Source organism: Panulirus ornatus, chromosome 32 (assembly GCF_036320965.1).
Source record: "Panulirus ornatus isolate Po-2019 chromosome 32, ASM3632096v1, whole genome shotgun sequence".
Lineage (NCBI taxonomy): Eukaryota > Metazoa > Arthropoda > Malacostraca > Decapoda > Palinuridae > Panulirus > Panulirus ornatus.
Genome location: NC_092255.1, coordinates 958,893 through 984,217, shown reverse-complemented (window position 1 = coordinate 984,217; position 25,325 = coordinate 958,893). Strand labels below are relative to the sequence as shown.

At 42.8% G+C, this 25,325-nt stretch overlaps 1 protein-coding gene across 3 annotated transcripts; it reads right to left on the bottom strand.

Annotated features, from left to right (window-relative positions):
* Positions 1–2,736: 2,736 nt before the first annotated feature.
* LOC139758956 (uncharacterized) lies at positions 2,737–23,393 on the bottom strand. Of its 3 annotated transcripts, XM_071680785.1 has the most exons (8): positions 23,163–23,380; positions 22,722–23,127; positions 20,728–20,986; positions 19,367–19,489; positions 15,421–15,478; positions 11,903–11,981; positions 7,734–7,865; positions 6,034–7,379 (listed from the first exon to the last, which is right to left on the bottom strand). In XM_071680785.1, exons 2-8 carry the CDS (start codon positions 22,725–22,727, stop codon positions 7,005–7,007), a joined length of 1,032 nt encoding a protein of 343 aa, XP_071536886.1. In that variant the 5' UTR covers positions 22,728–23,127; positions 23,163–23,380; the 3' UTR covers positions 6,034–7,004. The 3 variants fall into 3 exon arrangements, with proteins under 3 accessions (XP_071536887.1, XP_071536886.1, XP_071536885.1); XM_071680786.1 differs by lacking the exons at positions 6,034–7,379; positions 7,734–7,865; positions 11,903–11,981 and adding exons at positions 2,737–4,783; positions 4,958–5,119; positions 9,463–9,541 and having other exon boundaries at positions 22,722–23,393; XM_071680784.1 differs by having other exon boundaries at positions 22,722–23,380.
* Positions 23,394–25,325: the final 1,932 nt, after the last annotated feature.

The following is a 25,325-nucleotide window of genomic DNA, read 5'->3' as shown; positions in this document are numbered from 1 at the left end:
TGTGCCAGACCCAGCTGCAAGAGGTCCCAGTACCGCTTCCAGCAGCCGTAACCACTCAATAGATGGCGTTGATCGCAACGGTTGCGCGCTCTAGCGTATGTAATTCAAATTGATTCAACGAACATTGAATCATTCTTTGACTTAAAAGGGTTCGTTCACGTTTTGATTTTAAGTTAGTAATTATCAAAGTCGCACTCATAAAAGTTAATCTGAAGTAATAATTTGAAATGATTAATTTAGGATGTGAGTCACAGAATATGTACTTTGATACATGGCTAATTTGTTGATAATGAGAGCTTCTGTAGTGCCTTCTACAGTTGTGAAAAACTACGATGATTTCGATGACAAGACTCACACATTTGTTACTGTTCCTCGACGTACAACATGGCGGAAGATTATATGGTGAACTCAGGATGGTGATGATGATGGTGATGATGATAGTGGTAATGATGGTGATGATGGTGGTGATGGTGATGGTGGTAATGATGGTGATGATGGTGGTGATGGTGACCATGGATAAGGCACGTAACGTGGAAGCAGGCAGCCAGGCAGGTCTGCCCCCGGACCTAACAGTACACATGGAACTCCTTCCCCCAAGGCCGACGCTGGTGTCATCCACTGACCTGTTACTGTCCGCCGCTGGTGGTGGTGTTGGGGGGGGGGGGATCCGGGGCAGAGGTAGAAGTGGAGAGGACTCTGGATGACCCAGGGATGGGGGTCAGGATGGGAGGACTCTGGATGACCCAGGGATGGGGGTCAGGATGGGAGGACTCTGGATGACCCAGGGATGGGGGTCAGGATGGGAGGACTCTGGATGACCCAGGGATGGGGGTCAGGATGGGAGGACTCTGGATGACCCAGGGATGGGGGTCAGGATCTGAGCGATGGGGTGTGACGGCTGTCTGGTGAGATGTGGCCATCAGCCGTGTCCTCTGGCTGGAGACAGACTGGTGTGTAGAACTAAGTGTCCTGGTGGTTACATGTGGCTGAGGTTATCAGAAGAACGAGGCAGAGGTTCGTCGTGGAACGATTACTCTTGGTCTGTGATGATGATGACCTGCCAGGATTAGTGTGGAGGTGATGCCGAGGTTAAAAGCCAGGGGATTGTCTCGACCCACGAGGGAACCTAGACAGACTTCACGTTGGCGTGACACATAGAGGTCCAGAGGAGGACAAAGATAGTGCTAGAGTTAAGAGTGCAGAGTAATAGGAAATGTTAAAGCCTTTGTATGTGCCCAGTGCTTGAATTTTTAGATCAGTTTGACGGCGCACATTGTGAACAGTTCTCCAAAAGACAGAAGGATAAGACAACCACAGAACATAGCATGAAAATAGAAAAGAGAAACTTGTTAGAAGTATATAGACTTTTGTAGTAGATTAGTGAATGAACAGAATACGCTGAATAACTACAGTAACTCGGGACATACATAAGATTACAGAGTTATATGACAGTACAGGCTGTTACAGAGAGAGTCAGTGCCTCCACAAAACCTCCTCCCTGTACTGTACAAACTGGTAATTACACACACACACACACACACACACACACACACACACGATTTAGAAGGTTCTCTGTGAACATCAGCCACTTCATTGATCACCACAAAATAAACTACATTTGTTTGAATTTACAGAAGAAATCTCCTCAAGTGTGAAAGTTGCCAGGAGGGCGTATTGAAACAGGTGGTTTGAGGAATGATGACGAGGGGGTAGAGCAAGCTCACGAGGTAGTTCGTGGTTCGAACGAGTTGATGAGGTGGTTAGTGGAGGCACTTCATGGATGTTATACAAATACTGGAGATACAGACCGGCAGGTTATCAAATCAGCAACAGTAGCGTTATATTAGGAGCAGTAGCAGGAGCAGTAGGAGGAGGAGCAGCAGTAGGAGGAGCAGCAGGAGCAGGAGCAGGAGCAGTAGGAGGAGGAGCAGCAGCAGGAGGAGCAGCAGGAGCAGCAGCAGTAGGAGGAGCAGCAGCAGGAGGAGGAGGAGGAGCAGCAGCAGGAGGAGGAGGAGCAGGAGGAGCAGCAGGAGGAGGAGGAGGAGCAGTAGCAGGAAGCAAGTTGCTGGTCCACCACAACTACTGGGCCGACCCGTTATCTTGCCTCAACACCCAAGTGATGTTGATGATGGCGGTTTACCCACTACCGCCCTCAGGCTTCTCAACCTTATGGTAGGTAGTTCCACTCCGTCGATCCCAAGACACTGGCCAGGCCTGGCCGGGTCCAGACCTCTACCATGACTGGATGTGTGTATGTGTGTGTGTGTGTGTGTGTGGGGGGGCTGGGGCACTGGACCCCGAGGGGAAGCCCTGAAGGTGGTTGCGGTAAGAGGTTTTTGTAAAGAATATTTACATCACAACCTGCTGGTGGAGAGAGAATTTATAACTCTATTCATCCAAGTAATTGTTAGAAGATGAACGTAACTTCTCGTGATAACACTTGACACTTGGCTCACTTATCTGTTGACGTACGTACGGACGCACGCACGTACACTCCACGGGCTGAGGCAACGTCGTGTATTGGATAATTATATTATGATGTTGTTCTCTGAGCTTACATTACCACACGTGTTGTGATGATGATGATGTTACATTACCACACGTGTTGTGATGATGATGATGATGTTACATTACCACACGTGTTGTGATGATGATGATGTTGTTAGCGAGGTTACAGTCTCTCCTGGCCAGAGATAACACCACATGTAGGTGAAGAAGGATAACAAAATAAGCAAGTAAAGATAATCTTTATTTGTAGAATGATAATAATGATAGGTAAACAGAAGAAACGGCCAAAGTTCATAACGAACAATCCTACGGAGATACACGTTCTAAACTTGTTGAAAATATTATCAAATAAATATTGTACTGAGAATGATAATATCTTGGTCTATATATCTAGCATATACAGTACACAGAGAAGTGTTAACGTAAATAAAATTGTATCTTGCGCAGGTTACAAAAAAGTATTGATATGTACCTTCAAAGATCTTGACTGCATGTACGTTTTTTGATGTGTATATCTTTATAGAATACAAGTTTCTAAAAGTGTTTGCATGTGTTTGCATGTGTGTGTGTGTGTGTGTGTGTGTGTGTGTGTGTGTGTTATTGTAGTGTTTGTGTGACTCTGATGTCTATCTTTCTTTTCTTTTATGACAAGTTGGAAGGTTTCTAAATCTAGTAATGCATTAGAAGATTTCTACATCTATTAATGTATTAGAAAGTTACTAATTCTAATAATGCAATAGAAGGTTTGTAAGCCTAGTAATGCCTGTTTTGGTTTAAACTAAGGAACTATTAAGGCAATCATAACAGTGAAGTAACCAAGGATTGTCAACACTATGCTGAGTGAGTTTAACGAGGATTTTGATGGTGGTTAATGACGGGAGTGTTAAAGATTTCTGTTCTGTCTAATTAGTTAACGAGAGGAGAGTTCAATTTGGCTGTATAACGAAAATTGCTTCCTGAATTTCCTATGAATTCCGGTTGTTTAACAAACGAGTGGACGTAGAAGAGGAAGTGAAGCAGACACACACACACACACACACACACACACCGGGTACACAGGGGGCGTGTGTACAGAACCCACACTTCACAGAGGATTATTACCTTTAATGACCCACTTCCGCCAAGATCCCCCCACCAACCCCTCACATCTTGTATCCGTAGTCCATTTGCACCGTGGCCACCCAGGGCCAGGTGGAGGGCCATGGCTGACCAGGAAGATATATCAAAGTCATACATACACCTCACACCGTTACCACAGCTCCGTCCTCAACACACCTCACGTCCAAGCACCTCACACTGAAGTGGTACAACAGGAAGAGTGGCTTTTGTACCACAGGTTTGGCTATCCTTATGTGGGACACGAATATCATACTGTCATTGTGGACAGTTTTTTGACAGACACACAGACAGAGAGAGACACAACAAAGATTTTCACTCATTCAAGAACACAGAAACAAAATGTTTCATAATAAGTTTCACGTCTGTTTACGAGACCTGAGAATGAAATATTAATGAAATATAACAAATATATACAGTAGATAATGATATCATTACTGTCATCAGACCTAAATGTTAGTTTCTAAATTCTTCATTATTTCTTTTGTTTTCTTTTCACTTATCTTTGTCTCATGTTTACTGTTGTGTTCCTTCTCCATTTTCTTCAATATTCCGCTAGTTTACCCAAACGTTTCTTCTGTTCCTCTAATGTCTGTGTCGCCTGGCTCGCACACCCCTGCTCCTACTTATCATTACTGCTACTTCTCTGCTCTTGTACCCAGTGGTCTCGCATTCCTCTCCCCCTTCTGCTCAGCTGGTGTATGGTCCTCTCCCGTCTCTGCTCAGCTGGTGTATGGTCCTCTCCCCCTCTGCTCAGCTGGTGCATGGTCCTCTCCCCCTTCTGCTCAGCTGGCGTGTGGTCCTCTCCCCTCTCTGCTCAGCTGGTGTGTGGTCCTCTCCCCCCTCTGCTCAGCTGGTGTATGGTCCTCTCCCCCTCTGCTCAGCTGGTGAACGGTCCTGTCGTCGTGTCACAAGGATAGGTCAGCCGGCAGGTGGTGTTGGTGTCCAGACGTCCCCATCTGGAGGCCTCCAGAGCCGAGTGGTACAGCGGAGACTCCGACCCGACGAAGGCCTTGGCGACGACGCTGGAGAAGAAGGCTCCTAGGACACGCCCCAGGCCCCCGTAGCGGTCTGCCAGGAGGGCATTGGCTTCACACAGGGGGCGCTGGACGCACGACTTGTTGCGGGTGTCTGCTGAGACCTCGTCATGCATGTGGCTCTGTGGGTGGCAGGGTTAGATGTATTGAGGCAGGGTTAGTGGTGGCAGGATATACACTATGACTTACCAGGATGGCGTACGACCCTTTCCCTACCTTCCCTTACCCTCGACGACTTACCAGGATGGAGCACGACACGACCTTCTCCCCACCTTCCCTTACCCTCCACGACTTACCAGGAGGGGCACGACCACGGTCGGCAGGTCATCCACAAGGGCGTCGACGCCTCCGTCAGCGATGAACTGCAGGAGCTGCTCCTCCTCCTGCCTCATGGGGTCACCGTCGGGAGAGTCCCTGCGACGTCGATTGTTGGGGTTGGTCAGCTGCTCCACCACGTCCTGTGGAGGAGGAGTGTTGGTGGGGGAGGAGGGAGTGTTGGTGGGTGAGGAGGGAGTGTTGGTGGATGAGGAAGGTGTTGGGGAGGGGTTTTGGGAGAGGAGGAGGGGCCCAGGTAAATGGGTCAGAAAGGGAGAAAGTAATGTGTTGAAATGGGATAAATAGGAGAAAGTTCAGGAAATGGGGTAAAATGAGGAGGGAAGGATGAGAGAAGAGGAAGAAGAAAATGGAATGAGAGTCCTTCCTGTGTGTTTTTTGACAATATATGAACAAAACGTTAAACTCATTCTTTTCTAATTACGTGTCAATTAGTTGATATTTCATGAAAATATCATTTCATTTCTTAAGATTATTATTGTACATTAAAGGCAGACGACAAGGAAATATTTTTCACATTACTAGGAATTATGCAAAAGAAAATTACCTTCGTTTAGGTTCTTTGAAACACTGAAAATGTGTGGAGAATTGTTTAGCAACAAACTCTCTCTCTCTCTCTCTCTCTCTCTCTCTCTCTCTCTCTCTCTCTCTCTCTCTCTCTCTCTCTCTCTCTCCAGAAATTCTTGCAACTTTCCACTTACCATCTTCAGCACAGTAATTGGCCCATAGTATCTACAATAAGTAATATCTTCACTTCATAACAACGTGTTTCTGTTTATATTTGTCAGCCAAATCATCAACAGACACACTTCCACGTCCCTTTTTCTTGTCATCATTGCCAGACACAACAATGGGGTTCTTGTCTTTGCAGTAACACAGTCTGCAGCAGCGGAGCAACATTCTAAAGTGACTCAATTTGCAACCAGTTTTGTGATGATTTCATTAGCTTTCGATGCTGCAAGATTTTTTTCTCTCTCTAAGCTGTCTTAGAAAGCGAATTATTTGCCATAGATGTTTGAGCATCGAGAGAAACATTAGAAATACATAACTATTTATTACATTAATACACTCGAGCCTGTCAGATAAACTTGGCCTCAGCGGCACCAACACAAGCTTACACTTGCACCAGCATGTGACCTACGTCTATTGTGTTGACACTTGTACTTGACACAGAGCTGGTGAATAACCCAACACACAATTGATACATTTGTCACTACACTCATGTTTGAAAATCAGAATTATATTTATGGAACATAAATGATGTATAGCTGACTGACCTCCCTGATGACAGGTTGGGGAAGATATCTCAGCACAAACAAAATAAACATTGGAACTATCTCATGCACAGTGGTATGTTAAAACAACATCCCAATTACAAGTTGTAATACGAAAATTGATGAGAATCTAAATTCAGTTAATATCTTCAATATCTCATCTGTCATTCCTTCAGAGAAAAAGAAATTCTCCTTGTCTGACTCACCAACTATCAACTAAACTTTGCAAAATTGTGCTATCATTAACAAAACCTCCACTAGATCCTAAGGTTATGAAAAAACTTTTTTTGTTATGGATTAAAAAGATGATTCAGTGGTCTGAACTTAGGGTATAACTCTCTCTCTCTCTCTCGTGGTCTGAACTTAGGGCATAACTCTCTCTCTCTCTCTCGTGGTCTGAACTTAGGGCATAACTCTCTAGTGGTCTGAACTTTGAGCATAATTCACTCGTGGTTTGAATTCAGAGCGTAAGTCCCTCTTTGTCTGAGCTTAGATCATATCAATCTTCTTCCTTCTCTGTTGTGAGCTGATGTTAGATCACGTGTAGAACTGACGGCAGAGCACAAGTAATTTTGCTCAGACAAAATACTTTGACTTTATCATGCCAGCAAAAAACACAAAGCTGTAGGACCCAGCTCTGTAAGTGTGATGCAAGTGTGGGTTTGGGCGTCGCACCACGCCCACGCCCTCAACAATGCCTTACAAATATTTTGTTATTGGGGGAACTTTTCATCCATCAGTCCAGGTCGTTAGAGAACAGCTCATGGTTGGTGCCACGTGGACCTGGGTCACGCATGTTCAGTTGATCATCGCTGAGCCAGTGGTGCAAGTCCTGATGACTGGTGATGTTGGCCAGAGGGACCTGGTGACCTGCAGAACACCTGGGGAACCTGTCGGAGCATTGGAGACCAGCACGACCGGCGGACGACGCCTCCAGCGCCTGGTGGAAGTGGTGGAGGTCGTCCCCGGAGAAGGCCTTACTCACCACGTTGGAGAGCAGGGAGGCCACGACCCGCCCCACCACCCCGTACCTCACAGTCAGCTCGGCGTTGGCCTCACACAGCGGCCTCTGGAGACAGTGGGCAGCCCCCGCCCCATCCACCAGCTCGACCTGAGGCCACAACACAGACGCAACCATCAGCTTCAACACATCTTGTTTCCACATCAGGGAAGTCCAGGATGAGTTAGTGCGAGTCATTACTAACTTATCCTGACGATTCCATATAGTGACCCAACTCAAGTCAAAGATCTTTTATGTCTTCATAACTACGTTACGTGGGAATATCTGCCAGACAATCTGGGGATCCCTGTGTATATATCATTGTTAAAGCTCCACTATGTTCGTGTCAGGTTATCAGGCTAGCAGCATAAACAGCCATGACGACCTTAACAATTTATATGAAAGGCTCAGAATCATGACTAGATATAAGCCTCCCTCCCTCCCGAGTCAGCCAGGAGCACGTACCATGAGCGGGAGCACCACCTCAGGGAGCCCCTCCTTCAAGGCGCCCAGACCGCCGTTGTGCACGAAGCTGAACACGTCGCTTTCTTCCTCCGCTTCTCGTTTTCTTCGTCCTGTAATCTGCTGCACTACGTCCTATTGGGTGAGGCGGGGATGACGTGGGTCAGAGAAGGTGGGCAGAGGCTGATATAGTGATGGAAACAATGAAGAGAAACACAAAAAGACAAACAGATGAAGAGAAAGAAGTGGGAACGAAGAAGAGTTAGAAAAAGACAGAAAAGGAAAGAACAAGTAGAAACAGATAAATCGAGATTCGTAGAGAGAATTATAGAAAGAGAAAACAAAAAGAGGAAGCAAAAATACTGTAATTAAGAGAAAAATGTGGGAAGCTGAGGGTGATGTATACAGTGTGGGTAAGAATGAGGCAAATAAAGAGGTTAAACACAGGAAGATTGGAATGATAAGTGGGATGATCACTGAGGAGGAATCCAGAGTTTTGGCAAAAAAAAAAAGACTTGTAGCCCTGGAACAACATCTATAGACGATAAGAGGGTAGAAGATATAGTCTTGGAAAGGTTTTTGAAGCGAGATGCTGTGTGCAACGCTCCTTAGAAGATGAGGATCCTACTGTTCCAGAGTATGAACAACTGAAAGTTCAAGACCTGGCCAGTGGAGCTTTGAGAAGAAAGCTAAAAGCTCTGGCTTCGAAGATCAAAGAAAGAGGAGTTTTGAATTTCTAAACACAAAGAACCTCACAGTTTAGTAGCCCAACACCAAAACCTAAAACCTTGCGACCAGGGAAGAGAGTAATGAAGAGTAAGACATCCCAGACGACGAGAGAAAATATCTTTCATATGTCACTAGGAGACCTCAAGACCTTGGAGAACAAGGTGACAGTGGGAGAGGAAGTGCGCGAGAGAGCATCTGGTGACCCAGGTAAAGTCTTCAGCTCCAGCGTCCAACGTCTCTAAATCTTTCATCATTTCCAGAGATTCTAAGATACAGTTGATGAATCTTCTGATCAACGTATTTGTTCAAGGCAGCAGTTCCTCTGTATCTCCGTATATAGCGGAAACAACTGATAAGTACCAGAATGAATACTTTCAAGAATAAGTGTTCCAAGCTACGCCGATGGTAAGTTCAGTCCACGATTCATTTATGAATCTACCTATTCATTTCTTTTCTTTTCTTTAAGGACCCAAATCGAACCGCCGCCAAGGAAGTAACACAACCGGAACACACCAACCGAGTGGCATCGCCGCCATGTTGTATGTTTACATCAGCCAGCGTGGTAAATAACACGAGAGAAACAAGATGTAAGTTGTATCACATATTGTCGGCCAACCATCACTCTAGTGCAACTGGTGTAATGACAAGAATTCTCATGAACCCCTGATGACGTAGGTTATCCCAATGGGCACAAACACACCCCAGATAAGTCTACTACATGTACTGTCCAGCAAACGTCATCTCATTCACAACCATACATTCACAACCATACATTCACAACCATACACATACACAGCAATAGCTCCACATCCATCTTGCCAAGTGGATACCTTGCAAATCACAACTTTAGACAAAAGTTACACAAGGTCCTGCTATATATATAACATATATATGGTTACGCAGGACTGCACATACTTCAGTGAGAACATAACCATATAACAAATGATCCTGTATTACACCAGCATCATGCCCGTCATGTCCTCCTCCACACACTTAGACCTACCCTGAGGACGTCCATGAAGAGAATTAGGGAGAGGATGGCTAGAGCTGAGCTGCAGTCGACGTACTTGGTGAGGGAGTAACTGCACAGCAACACCAGCACACGTAGCGGACGGGGAACCAAAGTTAATAAGACTACAAACTGACGTACATAAGGCTTTTTTGAGATTAGTTTTTTCTGTTGCTCTGACGGTGCCTCCCTGTTCATGTTTATGTGGTTATCTCTGTGTATTCCGTTCACTGCTCTCACATGGGAAATAAGGAGAAAGGGTTACTCGAGGGTCGGTCAGATGTTGCACAAACATTTTGCTCTGTGCTGAACCTGGTATGGCTGCATGTAACTTCTTTTTTGATTTTTTTTTTTCATTTCTATCATTCTCACCATTGTGATGGAGGTGTAAGTGTATGTAAATGGACTCTCTCTCTCTCTCTCTCTCTCTCTCTCTCTCTCTCTCTCTCTCTCTCTCTCTCTCTACTGATCCTCAAGATTTGGAGACGGTTACCCTTCATTTCGCTTGACAAGATCTTACCACCAGAAAATATTTTTGAGGTTTTGCCTCACAAAGTAACATTGAATGAAAGCTGATTAGACGAGTGTAACCATCAAGACTAGAGGGAGCTAGCTCATTTGGTTGTGGCTTAAGATCAAAAAAAACTCATAAGCTGCACTACGTAAAGTGATATCAAGTTCGACTAGTAATCCAATTCGTTGATCGTATCAGATGGCTACTTTGAATATCTAGTTTTTTTTATGATTTGACAAACCAAATATAAACTATCTAGAACGGAATCGAACTAACGACTGTAACTAACGAAATAATACTGCCCTGGGAAGTACAATTTGGTCTAAAACGGACCTTAGTAACGCTAACAATTGATTGAACCACAGATAATACAGACTGGAAACTATTGTAGAAGAATTAGAATACGACAGTTGATCACGAAAGCACCGAAGCTGACGTCGAAATGAAGAACCAACGACGATAAAACCGAAGCTGGATAAGAAACTTGAACGAAAAAATGGACGAACTCGACCAATAAGACGAAGTTGAGACAATAAGGCGACTGCTATGACGAAATAGGAAACTTGACGCCATAAGGACCGAATTGGAGGAAATGGACCAGAACTGAGACAATAAAGAAGTTGACGACCACAAAGGAAAGCTTGACGAAATAAGTGATAGAAGAATACGACAATAAGGACCGAAGCTTGACGCCAATATAATACGTTGCCAGAGAGGAGAAGAATAGATGAAAACATCAGAATGAAGACAACACTTGTACTGACATTACAGGAGATGAAAATATTCTGCGATACATGATTTATGAAATAATAATCTGATTTAAGCAACGAATGATATCATCATCTTTACAATACAACATCTATAAAAGTTAGAGCCTCTAATCCATAATCCTAAAACATTTCTTGAAACTATTAAAAGGGGAAGATTAAGTAAAATATGACTTGAAAGTATACATAAAACTAACTTCCTTACTGAGGGAAGAAAAGAAATATTCTCTTAGAAATATTTTAGAATGGAAATACCACAAGGAAGCCATGCATGATATTACCAGAAGAACAAGGAAGCCATGCATGATGTTACCAGGAAGAACAAGGAAGCCATGCATGATATTACCAGGAAGAACAAGGAAGCCATGCATGATATTACTAGGAAGAACAAGGAAGCCATGCATGATGTTACCAGGAAGAACAAGGAAGCCATGCATGATGTTACCAGGAAGAACAAGGAAGCCATGCATGATGTTACCAGGAAGAACAAGGAAGCCATGCATGATATTACCAGGAAGAACAAGGAAGCCATGCATGATATTACCAGGAAGAACAAGGAAGCCATGCATGATATTACCAGGAAGAACAAGGAAGCCATGCATGATGTTACCAGGAAGAACAAGGAAGCCATGCATGATGTTACCAGGAAGAACAAGGAAGCCATGCATGATGTTACCAGGAAGAACAAGGAAGCCATGCATGATGTTACCAGGAAGAACAAGGAAGCCATGCATGATGTTACCAGGAAGAACAAGAAGGAAAATTAATGGCAAGGACCTGGTCAGTCCTCATGTAAACTTAATGCTCATAGGTCAGTGACATCTGTGTTCTAGGCAGCAATTGGCAGTTGCTGTGCTCTTGCTGACGTCATCATTTACACGCGGAACAAGAATTTCAACCCTGTTTCACCAGACTTCTGCAGTCAGGCGAGGTCATGTCATCTAGGCTATGAATGACTTAGGAAGAGGCCAGTCATGTCATATTGGTCATGAGTCACGTGAGAGCATCAGTATCACGTCCCAGGAGCCATGAGTTTAGCAGCAGACGGACAGGTAAGCCAAAGTTCACGTGTATGATATAGTCAGTGTCCTCATCCTGCAGACCAGAGCCCGAGAAGGCTAGGAAGAGGAGGAGGTACAACTGGTCGCCTCACCTGCACGATATTCAGGAGGAAGAGAAACGCTAGGAGAGCGACGGCCGACGCGTTGACGTACCCTGAGGCGCACGACAACCTGCAGAACGGCACAGTTAGCTAGACCACAGAGCCCCTCCTATACCCATACCCTGCCCTCCCGTCTACCACACACTACGGTTCATCTGACGGCCGTATCATTCTTCCCGAATGATGAATAAGATGTCTCGATCACAAAGAATCTAGTACGATTTACCGTGATTTTACCTGATGTGTCTACCAGATTTAACAAAAAACATAAACAGACTGTCAGACAAACTATCACAGATAGACGGACAGACACACAGACGAGTGAAAGACGAGCGTAGAACTCCTTCCCCGTTCCGTACGGATGGGTGATTACACACACACACACACACACACACACACACACCACACACACACACACACACACACACACACACACACACACACAGGGAGGGGGAGGGGGTGAAGGTTCTGGGAGCCATTAAGAATGTGCGGAAGGAAAGAACCTTATCTCGGAGAGCTAAAATGGGTATATTTGAAGGAATAGTGGTTTCAACAGTGTTATATGGTTCCGAGGCATGGGCTATAGGGTTGCACGGAGGAAGGTGGATGTGTTGGAAATGAGATGTCTGAGGACAATATGTGGTGTGAGGTGGTTTGATTGAGTAATTAATGAAAGGGTAAGGGAGATGTGTGGAAATGAGAAGAGGGTAGTTGAGAGAGCAGAAGAGGATGTATTGAAATGGTTAGAACATATGGAGAGAATGAGTGAAGAGAGATTGACAGAGAGGATATGTGTGCCAGGGGTGAGGGGAATAAGGAGAAGCGGGAGACCAACTTGAAGGTGGAAGGATGGAATGAAAAAGATTTTGAGTGATTGGGGCCTAAACATACAGGAGGATGAGACGTGCAAGGAATAGAGTGAACTGGGACAATGTGGTATACCTGGGTCGACGTGCTGCCAATGGACTGAACTAGGACATGTGAAGCGTCTGGGGTAAACAACATAAAGGTCTGTGGGGACTTGGATGTGGATAGGGAGCTGGTGGTTTCGGTGCATTACACATGGCAGCTAGAGGCAGTGTGAACGAATGTGGACTTCTTTGTCTGTTTTCCTGGCGCTACCTCGCTGAAGCGGGGGGTAGCGATGCTATTTCCTGTGGGGTGGGTTAGCGAGAGGAATGGATGAAGGCAAGGAAGTATGAATATGTACATGTGTATGTGCCTGTGTATGTGTATTTTGAAATGTATATGTATATGAGTGGATGGGCCATTCTTCGTCTGTTTCCTGGCGCTATCTAGCTGACGCAGGAAACGGCGATTAAGTATAATGATACTAATATATATATATATATATATATATATATATATATATATATATATATATATATATATATATATATATATATATATACTTCCATCCATACGGGTACTGCAACAGTAACCATAATGCTACCAGTATCTATCATTCATCAAAGCGTACGACAATCATTACAAGAACAATACTGTTACCATCAGTAATATTAGCACAATAACATTATCTTTCACTAAAACAAATTTACTATCATCCGAAAAAAATATCTAATATTCTAATCTCACTAATAGTGTCATTTACCATCACTCACGAAGAATACTTTTAATATAATCATTTAAGTCACATTTACTGTCATTCTTACAATTATAACAACTATTCTTTATTAAAACTATGATCACTCTAATTTCTATAATAACATTTATTATCTCTTAATAAAACCAAAAAATTATCCTATTTACATCAATAACATATAATAAAATCTCTAAGTAAAGCGTACTACAAAACTGAGAATCAACTTTTAATTCATCAAAAATAATATTTATATTTACTATTTTTCAAAGTCACTCCTACTCCCAGTCACATTTCAATTAAGAAAAATTTACGTTTTCTATGATTCATCATATTATGTCTACATATTAAGACTCCACGTGTAATTCCATTCATATCATAATATTTACTATGATTTAAATTGATTTACTACGACTCACATAACGGTATCCATTCATAGAGTAATGTTTACTACGATTCAGAAACTGATATTTAACTCCATTCACGAAGGTTATGTTTACTATCATCATTACGTCATGTTTACTACAATTCAGAAACTGACATTTAAATCCATTGACGGAGGATATGTTTACTATCATCATTACGTCATCTTTACTACAATTCAGAAACTGATATTTAAATTCATTGACGGAGGATATGTTTACTATCATCATTACGTCATCTTTACTACAATTCAGAAACTGACATTTAAATTCATTGACGGAGGATATGTTTACAAACACTGACACGTCATGTTTACTATCATTCAAAAAGGTATTTAATTTCATTCAAGAAACCTCGTTTTCTACCACACTTCACTATCCTAGCACGTAAAATGCCCCATCAATGACTTGCGCTTGTGAGGATCAATTTATAGTTTTTGATATCTTAACGTCTTTCATTTAAATGTTTTCTCTCTTATGAATATTGGAAATATGTCGTAGTAAATTAGATTTCATCAAATAACATGTTAAGCAAGTGTATTAAATGTTATATTTGGGGAAACTTATGACACGGCTACCTCACAACATTTTGGAATTCTGAGTGAATGCATGATAGCTTATTATTTATAAATGCTATAAGACTGTATCATATAACTCTATATAGATACTTTGAGAATATATAGATAGAGATTAGACTTGTGTTTCGTATATTTGCTCAGAAAAAATTTAAGTCCCTACTTCACCGTTTTCTTAAATACTTCTCTAATCATAGAAAACTCTAATTAGTAGTAATGATTAATGGTAAACTTCTCTATAAGCATTATATATAATATATATATATATATATATATATATATATATATATATATATATATATATATATATATATATATATATATATATATATATATATATATATACACACACATATATATATATATATATATATATATTTTTTTTTTTTTCTAAACGGATGCTTAAGTGGTGGGAAGTCAGTCCCTTTATTACATTTCTTCATTCATTATAGTTTTGTTCAGTCAATCATACCATGAAATATCTTTCTGATTTTCTAGTTCGTGGAAAGTTTTGCATTAATATTGGTATCTGCGTTGAAATGAATTTGAATTTTACTGACTTGATTTCAGCTTAACAATAGGCTTGAACCCAGAAAAAAAAAATCACAATTAACAACTCGTAATTAGAAATTGGTTGTAAATGGAAAGTGATAACCAGGAATTAACTTATGAGAAAAAATAGATAAGGGAAACTCTTTCAAATCGGAAACAAACATTCATCATGGACACTACTACATTCTGTGATGGTCATATGAACAGCAGTCAACGGAATATCAAGATATTATTAACCACCGAATACTGGATCATGAAATATAAAGTAAGAAAAGTCAGGCAACACATCTTGAATTTACGTTTGTCCTATATGTTCAGTTGTAACGAGACCCCATATAACAACTGCTGATGAACACTCACCCGTATCCACTCTCGCTGGCGTAACCACCGTAACCAGACGGCGCATACGATCCATAGTCTGTGACGTCAGAGAGGAGAGGATTACGGGGTTATTAGGGAGGCTAATTAATGACGATTATTAGACATGAAAATTCTGAGAAATCTCTTGTTTTCTTTGAGAAAATTAAAAGGATATGTATCCTACTTTTTCCTCATCTATCATAGTCCAAATCTAACTTATTTCAATTCTAGTTTCAAATTTACGGAAACATTCAGTTAAACTAGTTTAAGAAAAATAAAGAATCTGTGTTTCTTAATTCTAAATTGTCAACACTACTGGTGTTGATGCATACATTCATGCTTACATACAATATACGTGGATGACCCTACTGATGTGGTTGCTGAGTCAACCACAACTTCAGCAACCAGTTTCATGATTTGTATGCCAGAGTTAGGAGAGCAACTGGCTATATTACCTTCCACTCTATCAATATACATTGCTCTTAACATGACAGATGTTTTCATAGCTTGAAATCACTTTCAGTGTAATACCTATTGATTATTACTTCAACAGTAATATTCTAAGTTGAGTCACGTAATAAAGTTGATAAATTCTTATCAATCGCGAATATTTTCTATGATAGACTGATCAGCTTACTCTGGATTATAAATTATAATTCCTCTCAACGAAGGCCTTACTGGCAGGGAGAATCTGGATGGCTTTAGAATTTACACAGCACCACAACCTCCCCAGCAGTTACACACCACCACAACCTCCCCAGCAGTTATACACCACCACAACCTCCCCAGCAGTTACACACCACCACAACCTCCCCAGCAGTTATACACCACCACAACCTCCCCAGCAGTTATACACCACCACAACCTCCCCAGCAGTTATACACCACCACAACCTCCCCAGCAGTTACACACCACCACAACCTCCCCAGCAGTTATACACCACCACAACCTCCCCGGCAGTTATACACCACCACAACCTCCCCAGCAGTTATACACCACCACAACCTCCCCAGTTACACACCACCACAACCTCCCCAGCAGTTATACACCACCACAACCTCCCCAGCAGTTATACACCACCACAACCTCCCCAGCAGTTATACACCACCACAACCTCCCCAGCAGTTATACACCACCACAACCTCCCCAGTTACACACCACCACAACCTCCCCAGCAGTTATACACCACCACAACCTCCCCAGCAGTTATACACCACTACTAGAACCCGCTACTCCTAACGCACCGCTACTCATTATCATCCTTGATTAACTAAATTACTGGAAATTTTTCAGCTCCTCTCCAACACACGCTTCTCCACCATTAGTAAACTCTTCAAGCAAATCTCTAGCACATGCTTCTCCTCCATTAGTAAACTTTTTAAGCGAACCCCCAACACACACTTCTCCTACATCAGTAAACTCTTCAAGCAAACCCCCGACACACACACACACACACACACACACACACACACACACACACACACCTCTCCATCGTTAATACTTTCCTTCAAGCAACCCTCCTGCATCTTCCAAATCGCTTCCTCAATCGACTCACACCTGCAATGATCTTCCAAAGAATTCCTACAACACACAATCTCTTTTCGTCGCTGCTCTGGCTTGGCTGTTACGAGAGTCTGCAGCCTACTCTCCCCTCCGGACCTTGACTTAGCGGCTGAGGCGAGCCTGGGGCGACCACAGAAGCAATGTCGGGCTCCGTGAGAGAGGCACAGATGTTCCCGTTGTGTTCCCGAGGGTCGAGAGATTCATTGGTTGTGCTGCTGTGACGGTTGGCTGGGGGCGTTACACTCTCCCTGGGCCATACAGAGGCGTTAACCCCGTTAGTCTGGCTGGGGCCATGGCAGAGGCCTACCTACCTACCTACCTACGAACACCTACGATTTAGCCGTAATAACAGGGCCAGCGCGAAACGCATGGAAGAAGGAGAGAGAGAGAGAGAGAGAGAGAGAGAGAGAGAGAGAGAGAGAGAGAGAGAGAGAGAGAGAGAGAGAGAGAGAGAGAGAGAGAGTTACGCCAGGTACGCGTTGTGACGTAATGGAAGATATAACACGTGTGTGCTGAGTGGCGAGGTAAAACCATAGCTGGAGTTGCAGAGCTGTAGGTCGGTCCGTGGTTAGCTTGAGCTGTAGGTAGACTCGTAGCTGAAGAATATAAACGTCGCTGGGATGTTTGTGGTAGAGTCTGAGCCACAACATCAGGTTAAATCTTCCCTTAGCTGGAGGTAATTCCCGCGATCGATTACATCTCTTAGTTATCAACAAGTTTCACGGTGTGCCAACCAAGATGTCTAAAGATGAGGCGACACAGGAGAGTTTTCTTAAGATTTTTTATTCCTGAATCGTTATCTTTTCATGAAAATGAAACTTCTTTCTGCAGAATCTCAGCCAGCATCGAGAAAGCTCATATGAACATCTCGAAGCCAATCAGTAATAAACTATACTAAATGAATATGTGATCATGAACTGCTGTGACTACTCCAGAAACCATCGAACTACGCGTAGGTATAAACTTGTGATGGTCCACTGAAGATATCTGGCCAAATCTCTCCCGTGAAGTTATAACACAACTTTATCGTCCTGGAACTGCAGAGGAAGGATTGTAAACAGCAACAGACCACTGATTTCTTTCCTTCCAAATATGTAACTTTCCCTTGCAACATCTCTGACACCAAGACCTGCCATGAAGCATTAACAATATTCTTAATCTACATTTTTTCTTGTAAATATTCTCTTTGAATCCAAACGATCTGCCTTGTACTAAGGCTGGAGGGCGATTGAAGATTAAACATTTCTTCTCTACTGCGCCGCTTACAAAGCAAATGATCAAGCCACATGTTTCAAAATCTTTCTAAGATTTACATATTTTGGTTCGGATAACTTGCTCTGCTGGCCGGGTATGACCACGTACTAAGTGAGGTAAGAAACAGTTTGAAAATCCGTTGAGGATGCGAGCAGAGGAGGTACAAGGGACTGGTTATTGATGATCTGCACGAGTGGTGTTGCATGAAAAGATGACGCTGTCAACACAGACTCTGATGGTGTGACCCGAAGGCTCAGGTTAGTGTGTCAGGTGGGTAATAAGAACTATTATGGTTGTGCTGCTGCTTCCCACGTTCCATGTGTCATGACCAGCCATACGAGGACTAACCGTTATGGTACCTCCTTCCTCCCACGAGCAGCAAAGTTGTAGAATTATCTTCTTTCTTTAGTTTTCCTTCTTCCTGTAACCTTTCTTCTTGGTAGTGTCAGGACCACGATTACCTCGTGAACTCTGTGTGATTTCTTCATTCTTTTCTTGTGTCTGGTTTTCTGTTTGCCCGAGATGGTCTTGAGTGGGACATGTGTTGTCCTCACTGTCTCAGACTGGGACGTGCGTTGTCCCCACTGCCTCAGACTGGGCCATGCAGGAAGAGATCTATTGAAATGTGTTCACTTTATCCACCTGAGCGGATAAGGTGGAGATAAAGGTCTGGGTTAGATAACGAACTTTACACTTGGACACAGAAAGCTTCCTACTTCCGAGAGTTTCTGAATGGCTGGTAGACCTACCATCCTACCAGGCAGGGCTCTCACTGACACAATGATTACATGTGTATTTTAAATAGTTATAAACCGCGACATATTCACTTGTGTAAACTGCATTGAGTTTGTTGTGATGTATAGCAGTTTGTTCTGTGCAACTTAAGGAAGAGAGAATTCTGTACAAAGAGAACTTGCCATATTATACGTCATGTTGAAAACTGATTGAACGAATGCGAGATAGACGGTGTCTCTGATTGGACAGAAAAGAAGTGATGGTTAATCTTAGATGGAGGAGCCACAGTCAAGCATTGTGGGAGGCAACCACGCCTCGTACAGTTAGTTAATACCTTCACCACACACACACACACACACACACAGGCACACGCACAAGTCTGGCCAATACTCACAGCTGCTGGCGCTACTGCTGGGTCCGCTGCCACCGTAACCTCCAGCTCCAGCCTTGTCGAAACCTGTGTTGCTGCTACTGCTCCTAGACCCCGTGTTGATGTACCCACCGCCCATGCGACTGGCTGCGACGGAAAGAGGATATATAAAGCTGTATTACTGTATTTTGTAGTCGACAGTTATTGATACATTTGCCGTTGTGGAGGTGGATGATCATGTGTTCATTTAGCACTTATGATAACAACATGTACAACAATTAACAATAACACACTCTTGTATTGAAATTTCATTGCGTTGTTCTTCTACTGATATTACATGGATAATCATGAAACTGTCTTGTTGATGCTGAACATGATTACAGATGGTCAACGTTATCATTCATAATTTGCATACTGATATGTGAATACCTGTAGGATTATTACTGATTCCTTTTGCAATAAAGGAGGAAATTGAACCTTGGTGTTTCCTCAGATTTACAGAACTATTTTTGATTGGAACAGTAATATAAGTCAGGTGGTTGGAGTATGTGATGATGGTAAACAGGGTTGTAAACATATACACACAAAGTATATTGCTGATAGTTTACATATTGATGGGTAAGTTCCGCCTGCACCAATACTATTGACAGTTTGCAAAATCATTCATAATGAAACTGGGCAGATGAGTGTTGTTACTGTGATGATGGTGATATTGTAACGACCGAGAGACTTTCGGCGTTAAATATGTGACATTAATGTTAGATGATGAGAGGCTAGTTCATGTCTGCCTTGCCTGGCCCTAGGAAGAGACTGTGCGTCTTCTCTGCCAGTGGTGCTTGTTGAGAAGTTAGTTACCTGAAGACGTGTGATTATAATCTCATATCATATATGTTGTCTTTATTGAGAAGGTCCTCGTACATGTTTGGGGAGAGTAGTTTTGTAGGTCTGGTGGGGTAGAATCTAATACTAGGTTGGGCAGACGGCTCTGTAGGGATTTTCGAGCCATTACTACATGTATCGCTTGATCAATGAAGTGATTATTGGGAAGGGGTGATATGTGAAGTAAAGCTTGCCAAAGTAGAAAACAAAGGATAGTTTTTTTTTTTTTTCTATTTGGGAGGTTATTGGTTTGTTTTGGTGTGTTTTAGGACTGTTGCAAAGAACTGGGTGACTAGCATGGTGAAGTAAGATTATACTAGAAGTATCATTTTTTTTTGTAGGTGTTGAATATTTATGTTTGCTATGCAGCCGCTGATCGTTCTCAGTGCTCTGCTTTCCGTAGGCTGCAGACATGTTATGTTTGCTTTGGACAGGGTAGGTGACCAAGAAGGTGAAACACATATGCATATATACAATGTAACTACTGTTATTATTACCACACTTACCAGCCATAGAGTTATATGCTTCACTTAGGTCGTAGGAGGGGTTGACGACTCCGCCATCACCACCACTACCACCACCGCCACCACCACTACCACCACCACCACCACCACCGAAGCCAATGTTGGGTCTTGAGCCAAACTGGTGGGGTCGGGTCCTCCAACCCTCGGGTTTAGGAAGCTCCTCGTTCTTCTTCTCCTTCGGGATGCAGGACACCAGCGTCGTTGCCACCGTCAGGAAGAGGACCCAACGCAAGATGTGCACCTTCACGGTAGAAAGACAAAAGGTTGGAATTCATCGTAATGACAATAAGAGACGCCAACATTCGCATGCAAAAGCGGTATCTCTTCCCACTATCACACACTATCATGTTCACTATCAGTACAGGGAAAAGTTCATCTTCATTGCACTTTTCATCACTATATCTTTGCCTTCACTACACGCTCATTTTCACTACAACTTCATCCTCAGCCTAATTTCACTACAACTTCAACTTCACTGTATCATCTTAAATGCGCCCATACCGCCAGGTCAGAGGGGTCTTCAACACACGCTCAACTTCACTACACCTTCATCTTCAGTACAGTCTCAACAGTAACCTATATACAGCTGCAGTAGTTGCTGTGAGGAGGAGTGCGTTCGCGACCTATACGGAAATCCTGGTGTCGTGTGGTAGATTTTTCTGTCTCACTGACGTGGAAAGTGACGCCAGCGTCATGCATCTTGATGAGGTCACGAGGGTGAAGAGAAGACATTCAAAGGAAATAACAAAATGAAGAGCAATTGTAAAGAAAGTGACAAGAAGAAATTACATTCCGGAGGAACTGATTTTGGATGAGATCACATCCACAGTAGCATTTGATGTCTTCCAGGTACATTATAGAGGGCGTGACAAACCAAACTCCTCGCTATGGATATGAATTAAGGGAAAATACATGTTAAAAGTACATCTACATTCAGAGCAGACATACGTATGGATAATCCTCATAAAACAAGCAATTCAAAAACATTCCGCAATATGGAATTCCAACTGGTGAATCAAGTTTAGCAAGGAATATAAGAAGTTACCACGGTAGTTATCTATGTGCAAGTGGCGGGAAGTGAACAAACTGTACGTGGAGTGGCGGCTGCTAGGGGCTGTTCCATTGATCACCTCCACCACAGTAACGGGAGCTCGACCTCAGCCACATACTTCGTCCAAGATGGATAAGGTCATACTTGATCTTTTCTCTACCATCCCGAGGAATAAGAAGCATTTCAGATAGTCTTTAATTGTTCTGATTACCCTATATCATTTTCCTCTCCAGTAAAAGCCTTTATATCCAGGTTTAATCCAGTTAAAGCTGGGAAACCCTAACTCCCTGTTACATAACACATTCCGACACTCTTGGTTAGTTGTTTCATTGTCAATCCTCCACGTAGAGGATATGCAGATTTCAATTCGCCTAAACTTCGCTTGTCATATATTCATGCCGCAACCAGGATTCGAACCTATGCGCTCGACCCTGGGCGACCCGATGATCAACGATTTGTTTAATATCTGGGAACGATGTCAAAAGACATCGTAGCACCTTTGTATCATCTAATAGATTAATTCTGCTATAATACCATTCTTATTTTCGTTACAATATCTAGAATATGATCCAAAGGGTTGAATGTACAGCCTGTGTATCAGACTCGAGTATTGAGACAGTCTCATGAAATGACGAAGCGCACAACACAATGATTGTCCTCGTAAACAGGAAACACCTACTCACTCATGCATCTCTTGTGTAGTTATTTGGAAAAAGAAAAACACAAAGTGATTCTGTGGTTGATATACGTAAACTACATGACACTAGTACACAGGTGGATTACACCACAATTAACCCTATTACACAAACGGTAATCATGATTAGAGATAAAAAGATATACAAAAATGACCTCAGCAAAGCACTTTTCTCGTGATGACACCGGTTCGACTCCTATATGCAAACACGAATCTCTTAACGGAACTTACCTGCATATTTGTGGATGACGTATAATACTACAGAAGAATCAACGATGACAATAGAGAGGCACACAGGCACGTCAGCCACGAAGGTCCACGACCAACACACTCAACGTTGTGGAGGATGTGAAGGAAGCGATGTAAACACGTCTACCACATATGGCCACCCGCCTGCGCTCTGCCTCACACACGCCGAGTGAAGAGGATAGCGGTGTGTGTGTGTGTGTGTGCGTGTGTGTGTGTGCGTGTAAGTATGTCGTGTGCTGTGAGGTAGCGGCGGACGCGGCAACAGCAGCATAGGGAGCAATGAAAAGCGGAGTCAGTGACGAAGAGCCGTAGTTGTAAAGGTGGTAATGGGGCCGAGCAGCCCTCCTCCATGACGATCGTTTCGCCTCAGAGGGAATGATGACAACACCTGCGTCTTTCATCATCACACGTCATCACCAACACCTGCGTCTTTCATCATCACACGTCATCACGTCCACACCTGACCGTAAATATCGTAAAAGACTCGACCAATTTTCTTTTCCACTTCAAGAGACGTCCGTCGTGTACCGGTGTGTGCAAGATAGCCAAGAAGGATGACAGTTTAAGATATCAGTTCCAGAAGCGATCCTGCAGCAGACAGTTGTTAATTCGTTATCTTGTCTCAGAATTGCCGTGCGTCGGCTGCCATCTTTTTACGCTTCCAAGAAGGTTTGGGCGGCGAGGTTAATATATATATATATATATATATATATATATATATATATATATATATATATATATATCTGTTTCCCATTTTAGAAGTTAATACAAGGAGGGGAGGATTTCCGGCCCCCCGCTCCGTCCCCTCTAGTCGCTTTCTACGACACGCGAGGATACGTGGGAGTATTCTTTCACCCCTGGGATAAAAAAAAAACACAAAGTGATTTTTATATACACAACACAACACTAGTACACAGGTGGGAACACCACAATACCCATCACATACGTAATATGATTAAATAAAAATGATAACAAAAATGACTCAGCAAAGCACTTTTGCTTCGTGATGACAAGTTGACTCCTATAATGCAACACTCTCTTAACGGAATTACCATATTTGGATGGTCAAATACTCAATAGAATCAACGACTGAACAATAAGAGTGCAAAGCACGTATCCACAATGTCCACTGACCAAACACTCAATTGTGAGGATGTAAGTAAGCATTAAACATCTACCACATATGACCCGCCTTTGCACTCACACACGACCGGGTGAAGAGGATAGGGTGTGTGTTAGTGTGTTTGGGTGGAGGTGGATATATATATATATATATATATATATATATGATTTCTGGAGTTGTTTCTCACCACAATGGGTCAGACAGACGCAGGCCAGGTTATACTGACCCGGGATTCACCTGATGTACACTAACAACAAACAAACAACAACTTATCATCAAAGTGAGGTATCATATCTCGTGGACAGAGAACATGACCACTACACCACAACGATGATCTCAGAGTTAGAAAAAAACTGGTGTGCGTTTGAACATCAAGTAAGACAATAAAACAAAATATACCGATGTTTGGTGTGCAGTAAGTACGAAGTGGTCATGACAAATTAGAGATAAAAATTGTGGAAAAAACTTGGTTTGTTTTTCCTTGGCAGGTGATCAAACCTGCGGACCTGAAGGGATGTTCTCTCCTTACGGTCTGTGTGACTCGGGGGAACACGTCATGCGAGTCTGCCTTCATGATGATGTCCTCACAGAAAATAATTCTTCGAGAGCCTTCACGCAATTTTCTTCATGATCTTATTAAAGTTATTCATACTGAGGTTGTTCACTGGTCTCGCATTTATATGTTCATCTTCCTAATGTATTCACAATGGTATTGTCTGACGATTTTATGGGCGATCAGAAGGTGAGGGAATCATTATGTTGGTGTTCAGTAATAATGTGGATTAATGAGACTTATCAAACTCTTCACAAGTCAAGGGACTCTTCAAGCAGGGCGCGGGATCGGCTCTTGCAAGCAAGCATGGCATGCTTGGCGCTACCTTCCCCACCAGCACGTGACACTCGTAACGGTAACTGTCACGGCTGTTACGGTAACAAGAGAAAACGCTTCTCATCACATCTTTTTTTTCAGAATTTACCGTTTTTTGTGCCTCCGTCTCGGATGTTTCGTTCATCAAAACTATATTCCTTTTATCCATCTTGTTTGACCAAACTTAACTACTTCAAGTCCTTATCTTGTGTAACTTTTACGTTTTCCTTATCCTTTGTTTATACGGTTTCCAGTTATCTTTTATTGCTTGGACTTCATTTATCCGGACATATCAATATCTGGACTTCATTTATTCGGACATATCAATATACATTGGATCTTCCAAATACAGTGTCTTATATCCAGACAATTGCTTTTATCTGAATGACCAGTTTCACCTCGTTAGGATAGTTCCGAACCCCTGAGCGCGACGGTACGACCCTCGTGCAAGAGGATGTGACCTCTTGTATGATGGTCTGGCCTCTCCTTCAGGGTCAGGTCACTGAAGGTCAGGTCAGAGGCCAGATTATCATACCGTAGAGTCATAGCGTTATCATACAGTCAGCTCCAGGGCCGAACTGTCGTCCTCAAGGAG